Genomic DNA, 21894 nt, shown 5'->3' with positions numbered 1-21894 from the left:
TAAGTCACACGAGAGTGGAAAAAAAAAGACTAAAATAATTCCTTCTTTCTATTTTACCATGGAACCAAGTCAGTGATGGGAGAGGCAAGGGCTGCTTCTCTCTGCTTCCAGGGGGGACATTAGCTCTAGGGAGGGGCTGGATTATCGTAGTTATCCCTGCAGCAGGGACCCCAAAATGGCTCCGTTCAGGGACTGGGCTGACAAGGAGCCTCCTGCTTTCTCCTGGGACTCAGAACATGCTTCCAGACACCTGCCTGCCCACATCGGGGACGTGGGGTGGGGTTCAGACAGGGCTGGCCAGACTCCACCCGCGTTTGTCCTTCAAAATCGGCAGATGTTGGGACAGACATTGAACCCTGTAGAAGTCCCATTCCCTTTGCCATTCTTTGAAGTCTGCGTCTCCCTCTCAGGGTCTCCCCATAACCACACCTGGAGGCTGGCGATGGGTTAAGCAAGGCAGATATTTTTGACATCACTTCACAAAAGAAGAGATGCCCCCCCGCCCCCGGTCTCCTTTGTGTGTGTGTGGTAAATTTTGCATAACATAAAATTTACCATTTTAACTATTTTAAAGTTGGCATAAAGTTCGGAGGCATTAAGCACATTCACAAGGTTGTGCAACCATCACCGCTATCTAGTTCCAGAATGTTTTCATTCCTGCAAATGGAAACTCTGTATCCATTAAGCAGTCACTCCCCACCCCCCCATTCCCTCCAGTCTGCTGTCTCTGTGGATTTACGTGTTCCGACATTTCATATAAATGGAATTATAAGACATGTGGCCTTTTGTGTCTGGCTTCTTCCACTTAGGATCACGTTGACAAGGTTCATCCGAATTGTAGCATGTGTCAGTGCTTCAGTCCTCTTTATGGCTGAGGACAGATAGATCACATTTTGTTTATCCATTTTCATCCGGTGATGAACTTTAATTGACTTTTGGATTAAGACTTACTTTGCCCCAGACCACATGGGACCTGCCCAGCACATGGTCAGTGCTCCGTAGATGTCTGTGGAGTGAAGAAGCTGGTGGCAGAGAAGGGCCCCTACCCTGCCCTCGTGACTCTTTGCTGACGGCTCTGCCCCACCCCAGGCATCTCGGGCCTCTGCCCACCTACCTGAAACCTGTGGGCGCTGAAGAGCTTCCTCAAAGTGGTCCTGAAGTCGAGGCGGGGCCTGGGCACGGGGGCAGGGGCCGCGGTAGGATCGGCATCTCTGCCCTCTGCGCCCGAGGCCGGTGTGGGCGGTGGCTCCTCCTCCTCCTCCTCTTCATTCTCCCACTTCTTGTAGTTGATGTTCCACGCGTGGCAGTCATCCCCAACGACGGTGAAGTGCTTCAAGAACTTGCTCATCCTGTCGGCGGGAGCCACCTTGGCCCTGCGGGTGACTGCCTGAAGGGAGGGGACAGAGAGGAAGCGCTCAGGTGGCCCATCTGTCACTCTGGGGGAGCAGGGCCCCTGCTGGGCCGGGCCACGGGGTGAAGACAGTCCCCGTGCTCAGAGCACCGTGCAAGCACAGACCATGAGGTCACAGTGGTTTCTCGTGCATTTATTTTTGGAATCCAGGGTCTCAGGGCCGGTGAGGCAACAGGAAACCCCAGATTCCGTCAGGCCTGCCACTGTGGTCTGGTTGGCAGTAACCAACAGGAGAGGTACTGCCACCCAGTCGCAAAACACCCACCACGGGCCCTCATGTAAATACTGGAAGAGCAGCCCATGGTTCAGAGACATCACAACCTAAAACCCCAGAGGTGAGAGTTGGCAGGGCGGGGAGAGGGCAAAGGCAAAAGTAAAAGTACCCAAAGTTTCACACAAAAGTGAAGCCGCCCTCCCCGCCTTCCATGCCACAGATCAGTCCTGGAAAGGTCTGAGCAGCAAGCGGATTTTTCCTGAGTTCAGCCAGTGCTGTTTTAAATACATGATGGACAGCTGTTTAAAGACGGATGGACTTCAAAGCAAAAAAGCAAATATCCTCCCATTCCTTTGCCCAACTTACCCTACCAGACATCACATTTTTTATAAAGTTCAATAACGAAAACTTTCATGTATGCTTACTAGAATAGGCAATATGATCAGCATAACAGGAAAAAAGAGCCCCAAACAGACCCAGGTCCCCGTGGGAACCTGGATGTGATGGCAATGGCAGTACAGGTCAGTGAGAAAACACTGGAGAGGTTAGGATATCTGGCTTTCCCAACAGGCAAAAAAAAAAAAATCCCTACCTCACACCACACACTGAGTAAATTTCAGTTGTGTTAACCTATATGAATGTATTTTTTAAAACTTTAAAAGTCTTAGAACAAAATACAGACAAGTATCTTTATGACCTCAGGTCTGGGAAGGATTGCTTAACTAAGACACAAAACACAAAAGAAATGAATAGACCTAACTCATCAAAGCTAAAAACTTTTATCTCTTGCTCTCTCTTTCTCACACACACATCTGTACAAAGTCAGATACACCACAGACTGGGAGTAAATATTTCCAATGTATTTAATAGACAAAGATTTTAGTGTTCAGAATATATAAAGAAATCTTACCCAAAAAATACAACTCCATGTAAAATTAGGTAGTGGATATTAACAGGCAGGTCACATGAGAGGAAACCCAGATAGCCAAGACACTCAACTTCACTAATATTCAGGAAAATGTGAATTGACATAACAATCACACAGCTTTTTGTTCCTCACATTGGCAAGAATTTAAGTCTACAATAGCAAATGCTGGTGAATGTGTGAAGCAAAGGGGGTCTCCTGAACCCTGAAGACAGGAACAGACACTGGCACCACTATTTTTGGAAGCAATCTGGCATTGTTTTGTCAAGATGAAGCTGTACTAGTTAATGATCTAGTAATCCCACCCCTAGATAGGCTTCAAAGAGAAACTCACCCACATGTACTCAAATCAGTAACATGTTCAAGAATGTTCACTGCAAATGTTCACCTAAATGATAGGAGATAGAGAAGTGAATTTTCTCTATTCATGTGATGGAATTTTATACACAGTTAAAATGAATGAACTATGTCTCTGTGTATCACTGATGACATCCACGTGTACCCCCTCAGCAGTACTGAACACAGCAGATCACTCCCTTTCTTCAAAAACTTCCTTCATTGGCATCTGGGATTCCACACTCTCCTAGTTTTCTTCCTATGTCAATGGCCGCAAAATATTACTATATATTGTTTTCGGAATGTGTAAAATGTGAGCATAAACATACAAAAGAATGGGATTTCTGATTCTGACCATGATACAGTAACTGGTATAAACAACTATACCAGTTAGAGCAACTGCCATAAAATTAACTATACCAGTTAAAGCAACTGCCATAAGACTAGATAAACTATAAAACTGGATAAAATATATGAAATTTACTGTGATCCCTGAGAGAAGAGAAACAAATGAGATGAGCCCCCACAATCACCTGCCTGGAAGTACTTTCTGGACTCTGGAGACAAAGATTATAGTTCAGGGCTATTGAACTTTCCTTCCTCAGGAATTTGTGTGTCAAGGTACCAGAGAAAAGGAAGCAGCGCAGAGAAGAAACTAAAAAAATTGGACTTTAGCTGAGTCCACATGTGCAGAGCAAGACTCCATGAGGCAGGGCAAAATATAACTTTCAGGGAAAAAAAAAAAAAAACTCTTGGGGAACTGTGAGCTGAATTACTACCAATTATACAGGGCTGAGTTAGGAGATCTGAGTTCCAAACAGCTAGAGTAGAGAGATCTTGCTGAACACTCTGAGCATGAAATTCCAAAAAAGCCATGCCTTATAAGTAGACCTAATCTAGCCCTCCAGTCAGGGCTACCTTAGACCCCTCCCAACTAAGCTTAAAAATAAGGCTTTTTCAAAAGATCAAACTTATCCCTAAGTAAATTAACTGCCCGTTGGAACAAAACTCAAAAGTGCTCTTTTGAGGAAGACAGCAAAACACCCTCAACAACATAACATTCATAATGTCCAACATATAATAAAAAATTACTAGGCAGATAAATAAGCAGAAAAAATGTGGCCATAACCAATAGAAAAATTAGCTTAATAGCTCAAGAGGGACAGAGGTATGGAATTGGCCAACAGAGACTTGAAAATAGCTATTCTAAATATGTTCAAGGATTTCAAGGAAAACATGAACTTAATGAGGGAACAAATGGAGAATCTCAAAAGAGAAATGTAAACTACAAAAAAGATCCAAATTGATACTCTAGAACAGAAAAATACATATATGAAATGAAAAATCACTGGATGGGCTTAATAGCTGATTAGATGCTGCAGAAGAAAAGTTCAGTGAACGAAAAGATAAAAAATTGAAAAGATCCAGTGGAAGCATGGAGAGAAAAAAGACTGGGAGTGGGGGGAAGAATAGAGCCTCAGGGACAATAGTAAGTGGACTAATATACATGTACCTAAAGTACCAAAAGGAGATGAAAGGAAAAATATTTGGAGAAATAATGGCTGAAGAAAATTTCCAAATTTGATGGAAAAATATAAACACGTAGATACAAGAGTCCATGTCCCCAGAGTATCATGTGACACCTGACCTAGAACAGAAGCCCATCAAGTGCCTGTTGGCTGAGGGCACTGGTGCCCTGTCTCCCATGCCAGCCCTCCAATTGCTGGGTTCCCAGGGCTGGCTAAGGGCCAGGCCCACAGATGTCCCAAATCTCTCTGGGTGGCTACTGGCCATAATCCGCCCCCCTCAAAACACCTCACCTAGCAGATGGAAACCTCCCGTACTAGTTCTCAGCATGGTGGGAACCTCAGGGTGCTTTGCAAAAACCACATTTTATATTTCATACAGGAAAGGAAATTTTTTTTGACACTTTGCACCCAGTAAAGAAGCAACTTTCAGTAATTTGGGATGAAAATATTTATGGCACCCAGCAGAGCACAAAACAACTCTGGTTTTAAGTCAAAAATCTGTCATTCTGGAAGCAGAAAAGTTCCAGAAAAGGGCAAAGATCATGAAAACGTTGTGGGCCTCAGCAACTTCACCACCCACTCTGGACTCTCAGCTCTCAGGATTCCCCCCACCCTGCCTGGGTGGGACGGAAGGACTGACTCAGTGAGCTATGGGGACCACTGGCCTCAGTGCCTAGCCTGGAGCAGCCCCTCTGTAAGCACCAGCTGGTATTATTATTCCTCAACAACAAAAGCTCTCACCTCCACTCCTCCAACTTCATCATCACCCATGGATATCTCGTTTCTCTGGTTACTAGCCCCGCTGCCTGCTCTGCAACCCCCAGACTATTTAGTTACATGAACTGAAAGATTCCTTTTCTGGCTGAAGCTATATAGAGTTGTTTCTTTCACGTGCAACCCGGAGAATCTAGATCAGTGGAGGCCCTGGCACTGGACACCCCCATCTCCATCTCCCCTGCATTAACCCTTGCTGTCCCAATATATCCTGGCATTGCTCTCTCTGGGGTCACCTTTCCGTATCAAAGCCCACAACTATGGTTCCAGCTGGACTGGACTGTATTCTCTCACACTGTGGACTTGGTTCTGTTTGACAACCGCGCCTCTTGATTTTTCTCCCATCTCTGGCCTCCCTTCCTGTAACATGTCCCTGCCCCCACGCCACTGGAAGTCCTCAAGTCCCCACCCCTCAGCTTGTCCTGGCACAGGGCGACTCTCTCCCTTCGGTGGTCTCTACACACCTGTGTTTTCAATGCTGCTCAGGTGCAAATCAGCCTCCAGCCTGCTGTCTGATATCCTGCCAGGTCATTAGTTGCTATGACCCAAACTGAACTAATTTCTTATCTTTCCCCCCAAGTCCACTCTTCCTTATATGTTCCCCTAGGTCATGGTGTCACATCCACCCTGCTGCTCAAGCCAAGAACTAAAGATCATTCCTGGCTCCTCTCTCTCCGTCAGTCTAACCTCCTAAACACCACTCATGCTGCACCTTCTCTTCTCCGTCTAACTCTCTCCTACCGCTCTCACCTCTTGCCGGGACACCAGCACCAGCCTCCTCACTCAGCCTCCTGCCTCTGACCCTTTCTCCACCCAGTGGTGGCCAGGGTCACCTTTCTCCAAGGCTGGTCTGGCTGTGTCCCTGCCCTCGCCTATCCTCCCCCTCTTCCCATTACCTTCAGTCCCTCCACCCTCACCCACTGCCAACCGCTGCCTTCAGGACAAGGTCAAAGCTCTCTTGGTCTCCTCCCCAGCCTCTGCCACACTCCAGTCACACCAACTGCATTGCTGTTCTAGAATAAACCATGCTCTCTCTTGCTTCCAGGACTTCACACGGCCTGCCCCCTGCCTGGAATACCCTCGCCTGTCTCACCCTAGTTCTCTTTCAAGTCTTACAGACGTCGATTTTACCTCCCCTGGGAGGTCTTCCTTAACTGCCGCCTGCTGGGTGAGGGTCCTTCCTCTACTTCCCCATCAAGCCCCTCACTTACAAACACTTTGACATCTCAGGGTTGTCTGTCTCCGGCACTGGTCTGGGAGGGCAGATGCTCTTCCTCCTCCAGTCACAGGGAGGGGCTCAATAAGTATTTAATAAGTATTTAATAAATACTTACTCAATAAGTATTTAATAAATGCATTAACAGCAAAACTGCAGGAGCTACCCATCAAAGGTAATCGCCTACTTCTGGTTTACACATGACAGGTATTATATCTGAAAAATTACTACCTGGGAAAGAGGGGGAAAACAAGAAAAACAGACCTACGATTGATGGAGAAGAAAACGTTCTTGTGAATGTCTATTCTTACAGACTCTGAAGCTGCCATCTGTAGGAGGGGGAAGTCCCTATTTCATGGTCATTCAACAATCACTGAAAAAGGTACTTTTAAAGAAAGTCAGCCGACTCTTGATTGCCAGGGCCTAATATCCCGTAAGTCCCCATTTCCCTGTTCCCTCCCACAGCCTACTTTTAGGGACCTGATTTGCTTTTTTTTTTTTTTTTTTTGCGGTATGCAGTCCTCTCACTGCTGTGGCCTCTCCCGCCGCAGAGCACAGGCTCCGGATGCGCAGGCCCAGCAGCCATGGCTCACAGGCCTAGCCATTCCGCGGCATGCGGGATCCTCCCGGACCGGGGCACGAACCTGCGTCCCCCGCATGGGCAGGCGGGCTCCCAACCACTGCACCGCCAGAGAAGCCCCTGATTTGCTTATTAATCAATACTCGTACCCCAAACAAGACACAACAGCAGCATCTATTATTGTTGATTGTTTATTATTTGTTGTATCAGCACACCGGTAAATTCCTTAAATGCACCATTTCATTTTAATTCCTAACACCCCTCTGAGGTCGAAGCCATCATTTTGGGTCTGGGTGAAAAAGGTGCCTTGTCCAAAGTCATACACTCAGAAAATGGCAGAGCCAGAATATGCCCTTGAGCTGTATGACCTGGAGCCCCTGTGTTAGAAGACATGGCCGAGAAAAAGCCAGGCAGCCCGTGACTGGAGATCTGCCTGTTAGGAGGGTGTAGTGGGACGAATTGTGGCTGCCCCCAAATTCATGTCCATCTGAAACCTCAGAATATGACCTTGCTTGGAATACAGGCCTTTGCAGATGTAATTAGTTAAAGATCTTGCTGGGAATTCCCTGGTGGTCCAGAGATTAGGACTCCGTGCTTTCGCTGCCGAGGGCCTGGGTTCAATCCCTGGTCAGGGAACTAATATCCCGCAAGCCACACAGTGAGGCCAAAAAAAAAGATCTTGCAATAAAACCATTCTGGATTTAGGGTGGACGCTAAATCCAGTGACTGGTGTCCTTACAAGAAGAGGAGAGGACACACAGAAGAGAAGGCCATGAGAAGATGGAGGCGGAGACTGGAGTGATGCATCTACAAGCCAAGGAACGCCAAGGATTGCCAGCAACCACCAGAAGCTCGGAGAAAGGGATGGAACAGACCCTCCCTCTGAGCCTCCCTCTAACCCAGCCAACACGCTGATTTTAGAACTCTGGACTTCAGAACTGAGAGAATAAATGTCTGTTGTTTTAAGCCATCTGGTTTGTGGTCATTTGTTATGGCGACCCCAGGAAGCTAATACAGAGGGTGTGTGTCCGAGTCAGCCCAAGGGTACTACAGACCATGTGCTCTCTCATTCTCTCTCTCATCTTCGTGGGCCACACATCCATCCTGCATTCCTGGGAGAAAGCAGGCTCCTTTGGAGGTCACAAAACCACTTGTTTCTTTTTGTTTGCTGCTTATAGGCCACCTCCATCCCCTCTTGCTCTCACTTGATGCTGACAAAAATCCTGAGAAGTAGGTAGGACAGGGAGGTGTGGTCTCTCCATTCTACAGAAGGGGAAACTGAAGTTTGGGGAGGGGAGACCTACTGCCCAAAGTCACCTGGTGTGGCAGGGTGACAGAGATGGGGGGAGGAAGGCACTCCCCTATACCACCTGGTGGGCAAGGAAATGGGTACATCCTTCTTAGGAGGGCAATGAGGCAGCTTCATCTTTCAAAAAAATATTTGAGTCTCTCCAATGTGCCAGGCATGGGAGCAAAGGAGGATCAGCCTTAAACCAGTTTCTATCAAAATTTTAAATGTCATTGTTTGACCTGACAAGGGACTCACACATGAGCAAAAAGACACTCATGCATAATGCTCACTGCAGACCTGCTACAACCTCAAGGTCCATGGTTAAATACACTGTGGTAGACCACACTATGGAATACCACACAGCTGTTAAGAATGCAGTACGCCAGTGTGGCTGTACGTACTGACATAGAAAGGTGTCTTTCATCTATGATCAAGTAAAAACCAGCATATTACAGATCAAAATGTATAATGCCATTTTTGTTAAAAACAAAATCAACAACCCAAACAAAGTGGTTACCTCTATGAAGGGATAGGGATTGGGATTGGGTTGGAGGGTGAAGAGAAACTTTCTTTTTTTTTTCTTATTAGGTTTAACCATAAGAAATAGTCATTTATGTAATAAGATCTAACCTGCAGAGAATGAAGTATTTGGGGGGAGTGGGGAGGGAGGGAGAATGAAAAAAAAATATATATATACACACACATACAGACACACACACATATCTAATGTATACAACTGGAATCCCTGAATAAGAAAACCAAGACAATGGAACAGAATGGTTCAAGATATAATTCAAGAAAACTTTCCTGAAATAAGACTTTTAAAAAAAATGACCATTTTCAGAGACTTCCCTGATGGTCCAGTGGGTACGACTCCACACTCCCAATGCAGGGGCCTGGGTTCGATCCCTGGTCAAGCAACTAGATCCCGCATGCATGCTGCAACTAAGAAGCCCATGTGAAGCAACTGAGAAGTCTGCATGCCGTAACTAAGACAAGGTGCAGCCAAAATAAATAAATATTTTTAAAAAATGTTTTTAATGACCATTTTTGTAGGTCAAAATTGGTAGAAACTGACAATTTCATGTGGTTCAACCTAATATATACTGTTTGTTGTTTTAATTTCTTACACTGAGAACTTGTTTGTGTACAGTTTTTAAAAACAAAGAAACATAAGTGGTAAAGCTGGCATATGAACTCAGGTCTACTAGCTTTGTTCTTTCTGAGATGCTCTGCCAATGAGGGGGAAAACATGCCAGAAAAGCTGCGATTTTTAAAGCAACAAGAACGATGATATTGAAAGAGGCTGAATCAAGGTTCTGAGATGCAATCCTCTCTCCCTTAGCAGGGGAAACTGAGACTTGCAACATGGCAATTGCCACCACCCAGTGGACAGTCCATGAACTTGCACCTGCACCTTGTCTTCTGGGTCCAGGAATCTTCAGACACACCCAGCCAGGGTCAGAGAAGTTGTCCCCAACCCCTGACTTCCATCTCCCTCCCCCAAAGCCCACCTATCACTAAGCCCTGTGCATTTTAGCATCTGAATGACCCTTGAATTCATCATCTACTTCTCCCATCTTCTGCCCACCGCCCTGCCCCAGCCTCCACCTTTTACTTGGAGGATGTACCAGCTCCTCACTGTTCTCCCCATCACTCTTAGATTCTCGTCAGCAGCCTGAGAGCACTTCTTGAAACATAATCACGTCACTCCCTGTGCAGAAAAGGCCTGGGGCTGCTGCCCTTAGAAAGGCCTGCTTGGCCCTTGGCTGACATCTGGGAACTTGGATTTTGGGAGGGTTCCCACCTGGTAAGGACAGCTCACTGTGACCGGACTCTTTGTAAAGACAAGTGGTTTATGTAGAACAGCTGCTTTCCCCTGGGTAGTCTGGAATTTTTGGAGTTTGGAAGGTACCCATGTGACCAGCCCCCAGATAAAAACCTTGGGTGCTGAGTCTCTAACAAGCTCTCCTAGCATGTGTTGTCACAATTTGCTGCTGGAGGAATTAAGCAAGTCCCATGTGACTTCACTGGGAGAGGAATCTGGAAGCTTGTGTCTGGCTTCCCCTGGATTTCACTTCATGTATCTTTTCCCTTTGCTGATTCTTCTTTGTAAAAATCTTAGCCATGAGTGGAACTGTATGCTGAGTCCTATGAGCCTTCCTAGCGAATCACTGAACTTGGGGTGATCTTGAGGACCCTAATGCACTCCCTTATTTGAAACTCTTCTTTGGCTTCCCACTGATCTTAAAAATAAAGACCCAGGGAATCTCCTGGTGGTCTAGTGGTTAGGACTCCACGCTTTCACTGCCAAGGGCCTGGGCTCAATCCCCGGTCAAGGAACTAAGATCTCACAAGTGGTGCGGTGCGGCTGGGAAAAAAAAAAAGACCCAAGTGCCTTCCAGAGACCTATAGCCATTCTGCACTCTGTGGCCTCTGCCTGCCTATCTAACCACACCTGTCACCAGTCTCTCTGCTCTGGCCACATGGTCTCCATTCAGCCCTTTGTACTCAGTAGGTTCCTTCGACCACAAGGCCTTTGCACACGTGATTTCCTCTGCCTAGAACGCCCACTCCTCTTCCACCTTGTCATTTTTCTTTTCCTCCTTCAGGAGGTCTCCCTCAAGCATCTCAGCTCCAGGAAGCTGACCATGTACCTCCCCTGTTGCATTCATGCATGGCCCACATGCCTCCCCAATGAAGATGGATCCACCTGTTTGTGTAACAGAGTCTGTTTCCTCCCCCACTCCCCATTAGGGGACTGGGTAGGTGGGTTTCTGCTCATGCCATATCTTCTGTATTCTTCATGCCTGGAAGACCACAGGTTCCCTCCCACTAAACATACCTGGAGGGTGGAATGAATCCCTCGAGCAAATATCTCCTCTTGGGGGACTCATGTACCCCAGAGGCTCACGTACTCTACCGCCACCTCCCCCTACCCTGTCCCCAGGGATTTATGTTCTGAGGAATGCCTATTTTTAAAATCAGGGAAGTCTTTAAATAAGCATAGCAGCTTTTCCTTCTCTAGGGTGGGGAGGAAGTTTGAGGTTTCACGAAAATAACCACCGTGACGGCTGACTAGTTTGGGCGGGGGGTGGTGCTGCTGGTAGACTGAGAAGCCTGACTGGTGGCCCAGGTGCCCCAGAGACGTATTCTCCAACTTTTCTCTCCATTTCCTGTACGGTCAGAATCCCTCCTGACTTGATGGAAGAGTCTGTTGACCTGGCAAGTTGATCAGGAGGCTGGGTGGAGACGATGTGGGAAATAATATTTAAGGTAGTGGAAACTGTAGCGATTGTAACTATCCCCAGAGCACCTGCCATTTTCTGAGCTCTGTGCAAAAGCCCTTTGTAACATACAGCAACAACTCGACAAGGTGGGGACTGAATCCTCTTCATTTACAGGTGAGGAAATTGAAAACAGAGAGGCCAAGCAACTTGCCCCAGCTCACACAGCCAGTGAGAAGCAGAGCTCAGACTCCGACCCAGGCTGCCTGGCCCAGAGCCCTCTCCCTCCTGCATGACCTCTCTGAATGCTGCCCTGGACCCAGCTCACAGCTGGTGAAGGCCAATGCTGGGCGGGGAGTTCAGCCCAGTGTTACTCAGTAAGAAACACATTTTATATCCTGCCACTTAGTACACATTGACATATATACGTTCTATAACCAACACTAAAGTTAACATATGAGAGACTTATGTTTTCCACTTTATTCTATTTCTTAAAAGGCTGATGGCAGCCCATTAATGGATTTCAGGAATCACTAATGGGTTGAGTTTGAAAAACACGGGTATGGTGGGATGTACTCTATTTCCCTGGGGGAGGGAGAGGATGATTGTCAGAGAGGTGGCAGTCTTGCCCAAAGTCTGTGAATCAGCCATGTTAACTGGGAAGCATAAGTCAGGCTGCTATTTGTGTTAACAAAAGCATAGAAAGAAATGAAAGCATAGAAAGAAAAATATAGTTACCCAGCTAGAAATTAGGACCTATCACCAGTACAACTGAGTCATCTGGGCCACCCCATCCCCCAACATCTTAGTGATGCTTCAGCCATGGAAAAGATGGGATAAACAAGAATTCAGGGCTCCCCTCTTTCCTGCCCCACTGTGGCTCGGTCCTTGGAAGGAGGCCAGTGCAGCTGCAGTTTAACCAATGGCTCTCAGCTCTGGCTGCACACTGGAACCACCTGGATGCTTTAAAAAAAAACCCAGTGCCTGGGTCACAGGCCCCAAGATTGTGATTCAGTTGGTCTGGGAGTGGCCTGGGTGTTGGGATCTCCAATGTACAGCCAAGGTCAAGAACCAGCATCGTAAATGAACCTGGTGCCTCCAAACACCTTGTGAGAAGTGTGCCAAAGGGCCACAAGGATTTCTAAGCACACCTGGCAACCAGGTTCTCCAGATGTGGCTGGTGACATGCAATCATCTGAGCTGATGGGCTGAAAACCGTTTCACTTTATCCTCATGATGGCGTCAATAGCTCCTGTGTTTCAAGCGTTTGTTATAGCCCGGCACCCTGCTAAATGCTTTCCAGTCACTATCTTGTTTAATCCTCACTGTTCTCATTTTACAAAAGAGGAAGACGGAGGCTCAGAGAGGTGGGAAGGGGCAGGGAGCGCCCTGCTGGGGGCCCCTCTGGGCAGCTCCCCTGCTGAGGGCCCCTCTGGGCAGAGCTGGCTACAGCAAATCAGGTCTGAGCCATGGCTAAAAACCCCACCAGTTTCTTCTACGACAGAGCTGTTTTCCTCTCCAAAATTAGAGCTGGACAATTAAAAATCTCCTAAAAGCAATCCTATTAAAATAGTTTTTTAAAAACATAATTAACTTCACAAGGTAAATTATTAAAAGGAACTTGTTCTTTGAATCAGTAAGAGGCTTATTTGCTACACGTGGCCCTGGTCCAATTTCCCCAGCTCCCCAGCAATGCCGCTGGGGCCACCCCTTCTTTTGGCCTCTGTTCGATGACAGACAGGCTCCCGCCCCCAGGAGTCCCCCGAGGTGTGTCCTTGGCTCTGCATTCCAACACTCTGCTTGCCCTGATGTTTTTGTGTCCTCACCCCCACCCTTGCGACTTGTCCCTGCAGCCAGACCCCCTGACGTACCCGGAATCCCCAGCTTTACCTGCTGTCATTCACCCCAATGAGCAGATCTTTACTCCAGATCTATTTCTTTCAGTATTACTATTGTCAAAACATTAGCAAAAAGAAATAATAACCCCAACACACCAAATTTATCATCTACTTATCCACCCATCTCACTCTAATCTATGTCTTTTACAATTATCATCGAAGACTGCAGACAACTTTGTATCTTATTTTCTCCCCACTACCTATATGCATCAGACTTATGCCTTTTTAATGGCCAAGAAATTTACCAAGAAGTCAGTGCTCATTATTGCATTTTCTGTTCATTTTTAGCACCTCTATCACCAATTCTAAGGCCACATTTTCTCACATATTAACATTTCTGAAGTCTGTCTTACAATTGACCAGTGTCAGTGTTGTGTTACATTAGATCACAGTAAATGGCAGCACTTTTTCTTCTTCGTAGCACATAATATAATGGTGCATCTACAATCAATGGCATCTTACATGCTAAGAAACACATAAATTTGTGTTTCTAAATTGTGCTGTAAATTATACTTTTTCCTTTTTATGGGTTGTTTCCTTTCCCGCAAGTAAGATGACCAGGTTTGATTATGACTATTTTCATGACTCTTGATACACCCTGTCAAGTTATTTTCCAGCAGTCGTGTGGGTTGATCCACTTGTGAGATGCAGGAGTGAGCCGGTTACACCACAGCATAACCACCATCGAGCGTGCGTTTCCGCTTGTTTTTTTGGTTTGCCTAGTAGGGAGCTATAAATGAAGGAAACTGTTCCATTTGCCTTTCTGTGAGTATTAATGATAACTGGAACTCACGGAGCTCCTGTTATTGGGTGGCAGGCACTAAGCTTCCCATATCTTATCAGGAATTGACACAACTCTACAGAGGGCGATTGTCATCCCTCTGCTGGAAATGCCACCATATTTCATTAATGCAAAGTTGAACATTTTCCCACATTTCTGAAATCAGAATTGGTGGCATGTTGTAAATGCCATTGGTCACTTCCTCCTCCCACATTGTAAACAGCTTTAAATCAGAAATACTCTTACAGTTAAAGGGGCCATCAGTTTGACGAAATGCAAGATCCCCACCACCACCACCACCACCATCACCATCATCATCATCATCATCATCATCATCATCATCATCATCATCATCATCATCCCATGGTCCTCTGACCCTCACACTTGCTTCTCCAACTCTGCCTCATCACTCTGCTGCTACCGAGCTTCTGGCACTGCCCTGACAACTCTACCTGGCCAGGCCCCCAGAAGCTCCAAGTGAACAGCTGAAATGGAAGCCAACACTTCCTCTTCACCTTGCCCCACCCTTCACAACTAATGTCTCCCCAGATCCAACAAGCCTGCACCCCAGATATCAAGGACAGAATTTATTAGACCTACTCAGGTTGGCCACACAGCACAGGAGGCAGAGCATTTGCTTTGGAGTCAGGCTAGGTTGAAATTTCATTTCTGCCACTTCCTACCTGTGTGATCTTGAGCAAGTAGCTTTACTTCTCTGTGCCCAAGTGTCTCTACCTGTAAAATAAGCAGTTGGGAGAAGCACTTATGGGCTCAGTATTGGCCTAGCATTCTGAGACCATTGTCTCCTCAACTCCTCCCTGTGAGCCTTCAGGAACGGGGGTGGTTAAGTAACTTTTCCCCATTTTCCAGATAAGGAAACTGAGGCTCGGGGAGGTGAAGGGCATGACCAAATGATACAGGGCTATTAAAATGCAGAGCTGGGTTTTGAATGTTTCCGATTATCAGGCTATCTTGAGGTTCCTTCTATAGCTTTCACCTCGGTGACTTTTAACACTTTGGTATGGTGGAAGCACCCTGAACATGTGTTTTTCCTCTATCTTGTTAGAAACACCAAACAGAATTATCTTCTCAAGCTGGGAGGTCCCTTAACGCTGCTAGTCTTCCAGAATTAATTTACCTTTTCATCCCAGGTGGCCATTTTCCTGTCGTCTCCAGATCTGGAAAATAAGAAAACATTTGTCTAGATCTATCATCCTACTATCATTCGCCGTAGTATGTGTTTTCCAACACTTTCTTACAAATTATTTTTAACTTGCTTAGGTTAACAGTGTCCGAAAATAGTAAATAATAAAGCTCAAAGCATGTGGAGAAGGATGTACATCCTGAGTATATACCCAAAAGAACTGAAAACAGGCACTCAAACAAATACATGTACACGAATATTCATAGCCAAAGATGGAAACAATCCATGTCCATTAACATATGAATGGATAAATACAAGATGTTATATCCATACAACGGAATGTTATCCAGCCATAAAAAGAAATGAAGTACTTTTGCAATATATACAAATATCGAATCACTATGTTGTACACCTGAAACTATTGTAGGTCAATTATACCTCAATAAATAATAAAAGAGATATGAAGTGCTGACACATGCTACAACATGAATGAACCTCTAAAACATTATGCTAAGTGAAAGAAGCCAGACACAAAATGTCACACAGTACTTGGTTCCACCGATGTGCAATATCCAGAATATGCAAATCTGTACAGACAGAAAGCAGACTGGTGGTGGCCAGGAGCTACGGGGAGAGGGGAATGAGGAGTGACTGCCTAATGGGGACAGAGTTGCCTTTTGAGGTGACGAAAGTGTTCTGGAACTAGATAGAGGTGGTAGTTGCACCACATCGGGAATGTATTATATGACAATGAATTGCTCACTTTAAAAGTTAATTTAAAAACATTTAATTTTATGTTATGTGAATTTCACTCCAACTAAGAACCAGACAGACATATGTTAGTGTTGAGATTGCTCTGGAAAGCAGCAAAGAATCTAAATGTCCACCAACAAGGGAGGGTCTGGTTGAGTCAGTTACAGTACATCTGGGAGTGGGAGACTCCAGTGCTGTTACATTTCCATATGTGGATGAGGAAAGATGTAATATAACAGGTGCCCCCCCATCACATTATAGCATAGTGTGTACAGTATGATCCCATCTATGTGAAAAAATGATATATGCATTTTTTTTAAAGTCTGTAAGGATACAGCCAGACTCTTTACAGTGGTTATTGCTGAAGAAAATGGGAGTGATTTGAGGATGGGGTGGGTATTTTCTTTCTCTTGGCTTCTGGAAGGTCTGAACTTTTACAATGATTATGTGTTACTTCTTAAAACTTATTTTTAACATAGGTGACATATGTAGTAAAAAATTTAAATACAAAAAGATACTACGACAAATAAGTCTTCTTTCTACTCCTGTTCTTCCCAGAAAGCCTCTCCTACCAGTTTCCCACATAGCCTTTGGAGGTATTCTATGTCTTTCCAAGCACAGCCATACTTATTCTTTTTTTTCCCCTTAAACAAATGTGAGCCCTCACACTGCTCTGAACCTTGCTTATTTCCCTTTAGGGTGTGGGAGGCTGAAAGATAGCCCCATCAGTCCTAATCCCCAGAACCTGTGAATAGGTCAATGTACACGGCAAAAGGGACTTCCCAGGTGTGATGAAATTCAGGACTCCAAGATGCGGGGATTATCCAGGTGGGCCCAGTGTAATCAGAAGGGTCTTTACAAGTACAGCAAGAGAATCAGAAGAATAGGAGACATGACTACAGAAGCGGGGATTGGAGTCAGAGTGAGATCTGAAGATGTTATGCTGTCTTGAAGATGGAGGGATGGGGTCATGATCCAAAAAATAAGGGAAGCCTCTAGAAGCTGGTGAAGGCAAGGAAACAGATTCTCCCCTAGAGCCTCCAGAAGCAATATAGCCCTGCCAGCACCTTGATCTTGGCGTACCAAGACTGATTTGGGGCGTGTGACCCCTAGAACTGTTAGATAATAAATTTATGTTGTTTTAAGCCATGAGATGTGTGGTCATTTGTTACAGCAGCCACAGGAGACTAACACAGTGTCCCAGAGACCGTTCTACACCGTGTGCTCTAGAGCAAGTGCACTCTTTGGATGACCACACAGGATTCCCCTGAGGGGGTGTGTGTAGTTCCCATTAGTGACCAACGTTAGCTTCCCAAAGTTCCAGTGAATGACCTTATGTATCATGTGTTATTTTTGTAATTAAAAAAATACTACCATTTTGAAAAAAAATCACGAAGACCTAAAGAAAAAAAGAGTTCTTTTTCTCCCCACGGTACCATGCTTAGGGCACAAGGGACTCAGTTTCTTGCTGGTTGACTGGTAGAGCAGCTTCTGCAACCAGCAGAGTTCACCTGGCTGTGTTCCTGTTCCAGCCCCTGGGGGCCCTCACCCTGCTCTCACGAGGTGGGCTCAAGTGGAACCACCACCAAAAGTGAAGGTGAAGGGAAAAATTAAGGTGCCCTGGAGATTTCCTTCCTCCATAGGACAGGAAACGGAACTAGCGCATGCATAGAAAAACACCCAGATTCACTAATTTAAGCAATGGAAAATTTAAACCTGCCCTAACCTCCCCATTAAACTAGACAAAACAAAAAATGAAAAAACCCAATGCTTGCGGGGCTGTAGGAAAACTTGCACACGTTGCTGGGGATAATTTTTCTAAACAGTCACCTGGTAATAAGTGGTATATGCCTTCAGGATGATCATACCCTTGACTTGAACACATCAGTTTGGAAACTGTAACTCAAAAATCATTTGAAAGCAAAAAAAAAAAAAAAAAAAAGGTGCAATTTGTACCACAGTGTTTAAAGCAATGTTGGATATTAGGGTTAGAACCTGGAAACAGCCTATAAGCCCCACTGTAGGGAAAAGCTGAGGAAGGCAGTGGGAGGAATGACAATTCTGAGGCTTATGTAGAAATGTAGAAAGAAGGCTATTAAGCAATGAGAAGTAGAACTCTGATGGTTGCACACACTGCTTGCAGAACTTTTATCAGTTATCAGAACTTTTACTCTGTGCAAGGGCATGGCACTGGGTTCTGGCGAATCCAAAGTGAAGAGACAAGAAAAAGGTCTGGGCCCTGGTAGGCTGACATTTTAGCCAGGAAACACATAAGCAAGGTAACATCACTCAGGGCTAAGCTCCGGAAAGAAAAACAGTAATGCAATAAAGGGCAGGCAAGAGTGGCTCCTGCGGCTTGGGGTGGTGAGGTAAGGCTTCTGAGTAGATGACTTTTATGGTCGTCACTGAATTGCAAGGAGGTGCATCACAAGAAGATGGCAAGGAAGAGAATTCCTGGGAGAAGGAAGGGCATGTGCACAGACCCTGAGAGAGCAGAGAATTTAGTATGTCCAAGAAAGAAGGAGGAGGCCAGTATGGCTGCAGTGAGCAGGCAGTGGAGTGAGGATGGGGGCATGAGAAGAGTCAGGAATCAATCAGGGCCTGACTGTGCAGAGAGTTCAGTAGACAGTGCTGAGGATCTGGGGGTCACGGTGGGGATGCAGAGGAGTGACCAGATTCAGAATATGCTGAGAAGTAGCACTTGCTGCTGGCCTAGATGTCGGGGACAAAGAGAGGAGCAGGTTTTGGAGCAAGAATATGCTAGGCTTCCTCCTTCTTGCAAAACTGGTGGTGGGGGAGGGCTTGGGGGCTACAGGGCAGTCCTGGAATTGTGCAAGCCTCACCCCAAAGATTTTCAAAACCCGCCCCTACCAGCCTTTCCCTCGGAGTCAGAGAGGGAGGAGTTGCAGCCCCCAGCCTTGGTCTTACTCAAGAAACTCCCAGCTGCTGGCGGGGCTGTAGGAAACACTGCAGATCTCAGATAGCTCTGACTTGAGGGTGAAGGACAGAGAAGTGCTTTCAGATGAGTGGGGATGGTGGAGGGGGCACGGCTTGAGTCACGCACTAGGCTAGGCCTTCACACCAACCATCCCATTTAATCTTCTCGGTAATCCTCTGAGGCACGAAGCATGCTTAACCCCGAGGTTACCGATAAGCAAAGGAAACAGACGAGGAAATTGAGGCACGGAGAACTGAAGTCCCATGGCTAAGCCTGCAAGAGCCCCCCTGTGCCCAGCAGGAGTGCTGGTACAGGCCCGGGAGTTCCTGGACAGGGGCTGCACCGCCCTCTCCTCTCTGTCCTGGAGTTTAACCTGGCCCCAACCCACTGTTCTTACTCCTTGGCATCCCCTACCCAGGCGAAGGATTTGTTGCTGTGGAGGTTCTTCCTGCAGGGATGAGCAGGCTGGCTCATCTCGGCCTCCTCCCCTATTCCCAGCACTGGTTTCTCCCTGCCGTCTCCCTAGGGGTGCAGGACAGGGCCAGGCAGGCATGATGAGTAAGAGGACTTAGGGGTTCACACCGACCTGGGTAAGTTCTGGCTCTGCCTCTTTTGGCTGTGTGACCCCTGGCGAGTGGCTTGGCCTCTTTGAGTCTTGGTGTCTTCACCTGGAAGAGGGAGACAAGGATGGTACCTACCTCACCTGTTGCTGCTGCTGCTACGAGGCACGTGATGAAGTGAAGGCACCTGGCCCATGTAAGCACTCCATACAAAAGGGTAGTTCTTCTCAACACTTCCGTTTTCAAGGGGAGATGCGCGTGCTATCTCCTGTCTTCCTCTCCACTGGATTCTAGAATCCGTGGGCCAGGCAGGGATCCCTGAGTTATCACTGCCTGCCCGCGTTCCCCCAAGCTGGGAAACGCTAGAACCCACGGCAAACCAGGGCCTCCTGGGATCCCGCGGGGGTCCCTGGCAGACTCGGGCTGGGAGAGCTCGGAGAAGGGCAGCGCGCCCCGGGCCGGCCCTGGAGCACTTACCCTTCGCCCGGCCCGCCGGCGGCCACCGCAGCAACTGCGAGCTCGGCGCCTGCCCAGCCGTCCCGCCCGCCCCCCCCGCCCCCGCCCCCGCCCCCGCCCCCGCCCCCGCGCCCGCCCCTTCCTCCCGCCCCCGCCCTCTAAACTCAGTCAGCTGCTGGTCTCCGGCTCTGGCCCGCGTCTGTCCCGTTGCCTTCGTTCTTGCCTATCTGTCGGTCTCCCGGTTGCTCTCTGGCTTCCCCCAACCCGGCCCCCTCGCTCCGCAGGCCCGAGCCTGACCTGGGCCTCCTGCAATCCCGCAGATGGACAAAGGTCCCGCCCGTGGGAGCCAATCACGAATCATGAGAATCCTAGCCCAGGCGACCCTAAGGGAAGGGGTGGGAGGAGGGAACCACTTCCTTCCTCCAACGGGATGTATTGGCAGCGGGTCCACCCGCCTCCCCACCACACACACTCAGGGAAGCAGGGCTGGCTCCTGTTCGCCCCTCCTACCCCCTGCCAACTCCTGGTTACTTAAGGGGGGCCTGAGTGTCCCCTGCACGGTATCTGCAGGCAGGGGTTGGAGGGTGGGCAGAATGCCCTAAGGGGGTGGCCAACCTCGAAGCTGTCAGGACGACCCTGGGTTGGGGGGGGAGGTGAGGCTGGAGGTGAAGAGGCGGTGCCCTGCAGCTGGGCTGGTATTGGCACGAGGGAGGAGCCTTCCAGCCTCGAGGCAGAGCACACCCTTGCTCAGGCCGACTAGGGCTCCCCTTCCCCAGCTTTACCGTCCCTCCCCTGCAGGCCCTCCCTCACCCAGGCTTCTCCAGCGCTCTGTCCATACCTTATTTCTGTTACTGTTCGCTCTGGTCTCAGTTCTTCCGTTAGCTTCCGTCTTCCCCAAAATACCACTTGTCCCAAACTTCCAAGGGCAGAAGCCATCCACCTTCTACACACCTCCCTGTTTCTTCTGGTTAGGCTGGCGGGCGGGGGCGGGGGCGGGGCGGAGGGGGAGCCATACTAGTTTTCTGTGGCTGCTGTACCAAGTTACCACAAACCTAGTCGCCTAACACAGCACAAAAATAACACTTAAAACAACAAAGCACTGGAGATCAGAAGTCCGGGGGGGGTCTCAAAGGGCTAAAATCAAGGTGTTGGCTTGGCTGTGTCCCTTCTGGAGACCCGAGGGGGGAATCCATTCCTTGCCTTTTCCAGCTTCGAGAGGTTGTTTGCATCCCTTGGCTCCTGGCTAATCATTCTGACCTCTGCTTTCATCGTTAAGTCTCCTTCTCTAGATCTGACCCGTTTCCCTCCCTCTTTTATATGATTTTTTTAAAAATTTATTTATTATTTACATGTGGTTGCATTGGGTCTTTGTTGCTGTGCGTGGGCTTTCTCTAGTTGCGGTGAGCGGGAGTCACTCTTCATTGCGGTGTGCGGGCCTCTCATTGCGGTGGCTTCTCTTGTTGTGGATCACGGGCTCTAGGTGCATGGGCTTCAGTAGTGTGGCACACGGGCTCAGCAGCTGTAGCTCGTGGACTCTAGAGTGCAGGCTCAGTAGTTGTGGCGCATGGGCTTAGTTGCTCTGCAGCATGTGGGAACTTCCTGGACCAGGGCTTGAACCCATGTCCCCTGCATTGGCAGGTGGATTCTTAACCACTGCACCACAAGGGAAGCCCCTTCCTCCCTATTTTAAAAGGACCCTTGTGATTATATTCTTAACCACTGCACCACAAGGGAAGCCCTCCCTCCCTCTTTTAAAAGGACTCTTGTGATTATATTGGGCCCACCTGAACAATCCAGGATAATCTCCCCATCTCAAGATCCTTGACCTAATCACATGTACAATGTCCTTTTGCCATGTAAG

General features: G+C 47.5%; 1 protein-coding gene across 6 annotated transcripts in view; it reads right to left on the bottom strand.

Moving 5' to 3' along the window:
* The window catches only part of HVCN1 (hydrogen voltage gated channel 1), a 30861-nt gene extending 9972 nt beyond the window's left edge, over positions 1-20889 (bottom strand). Inside the window, exons 1-4 of one of the 6 annotated variants that reach the window (XM_049698459.1) lie at positions 20872-20889; positions 19604-19685; positions 15321-15360; positions 1115-1387 (exon numbers count right to left, since the gene is read on the bottom strand). In XM_049698459.1, coding sequence (XP_049554416.1) covers positions 1115-1387; positions 15321-15341 — 294 coding nt within the window. In that variant the 5' untranslated portion in view covers positions 15342-15360; positions 19604-19685; positions 20872-20889. The other 5 variants (XM_033399944.2, XM_033399941.2, XM_012535560.3 and 2 more) reach the window with 5 other exon arrangements.
* Positions 20890-21894: the final 1005 nt, after the last annotated feature.

The sequence above is a fragment of the Orcinus orca genome, chromosome 15 (assembly GCF_937001465.1).
Source record: "Orcinus orca chromosome 15, mOrcOrc1.1, whole genome shotgun sequence".
NCBI classification, from domain to species: Eukaryota; Metazoa; Chordata; class Mammalia; order Artiodactyla; family Delphinidae; genus Orcinus; species Orcinus orca.
Note: the sequence above shows the minus strand (reverse complement) of the source record. Positions and strands in the feature narration are given on the sequence as shown.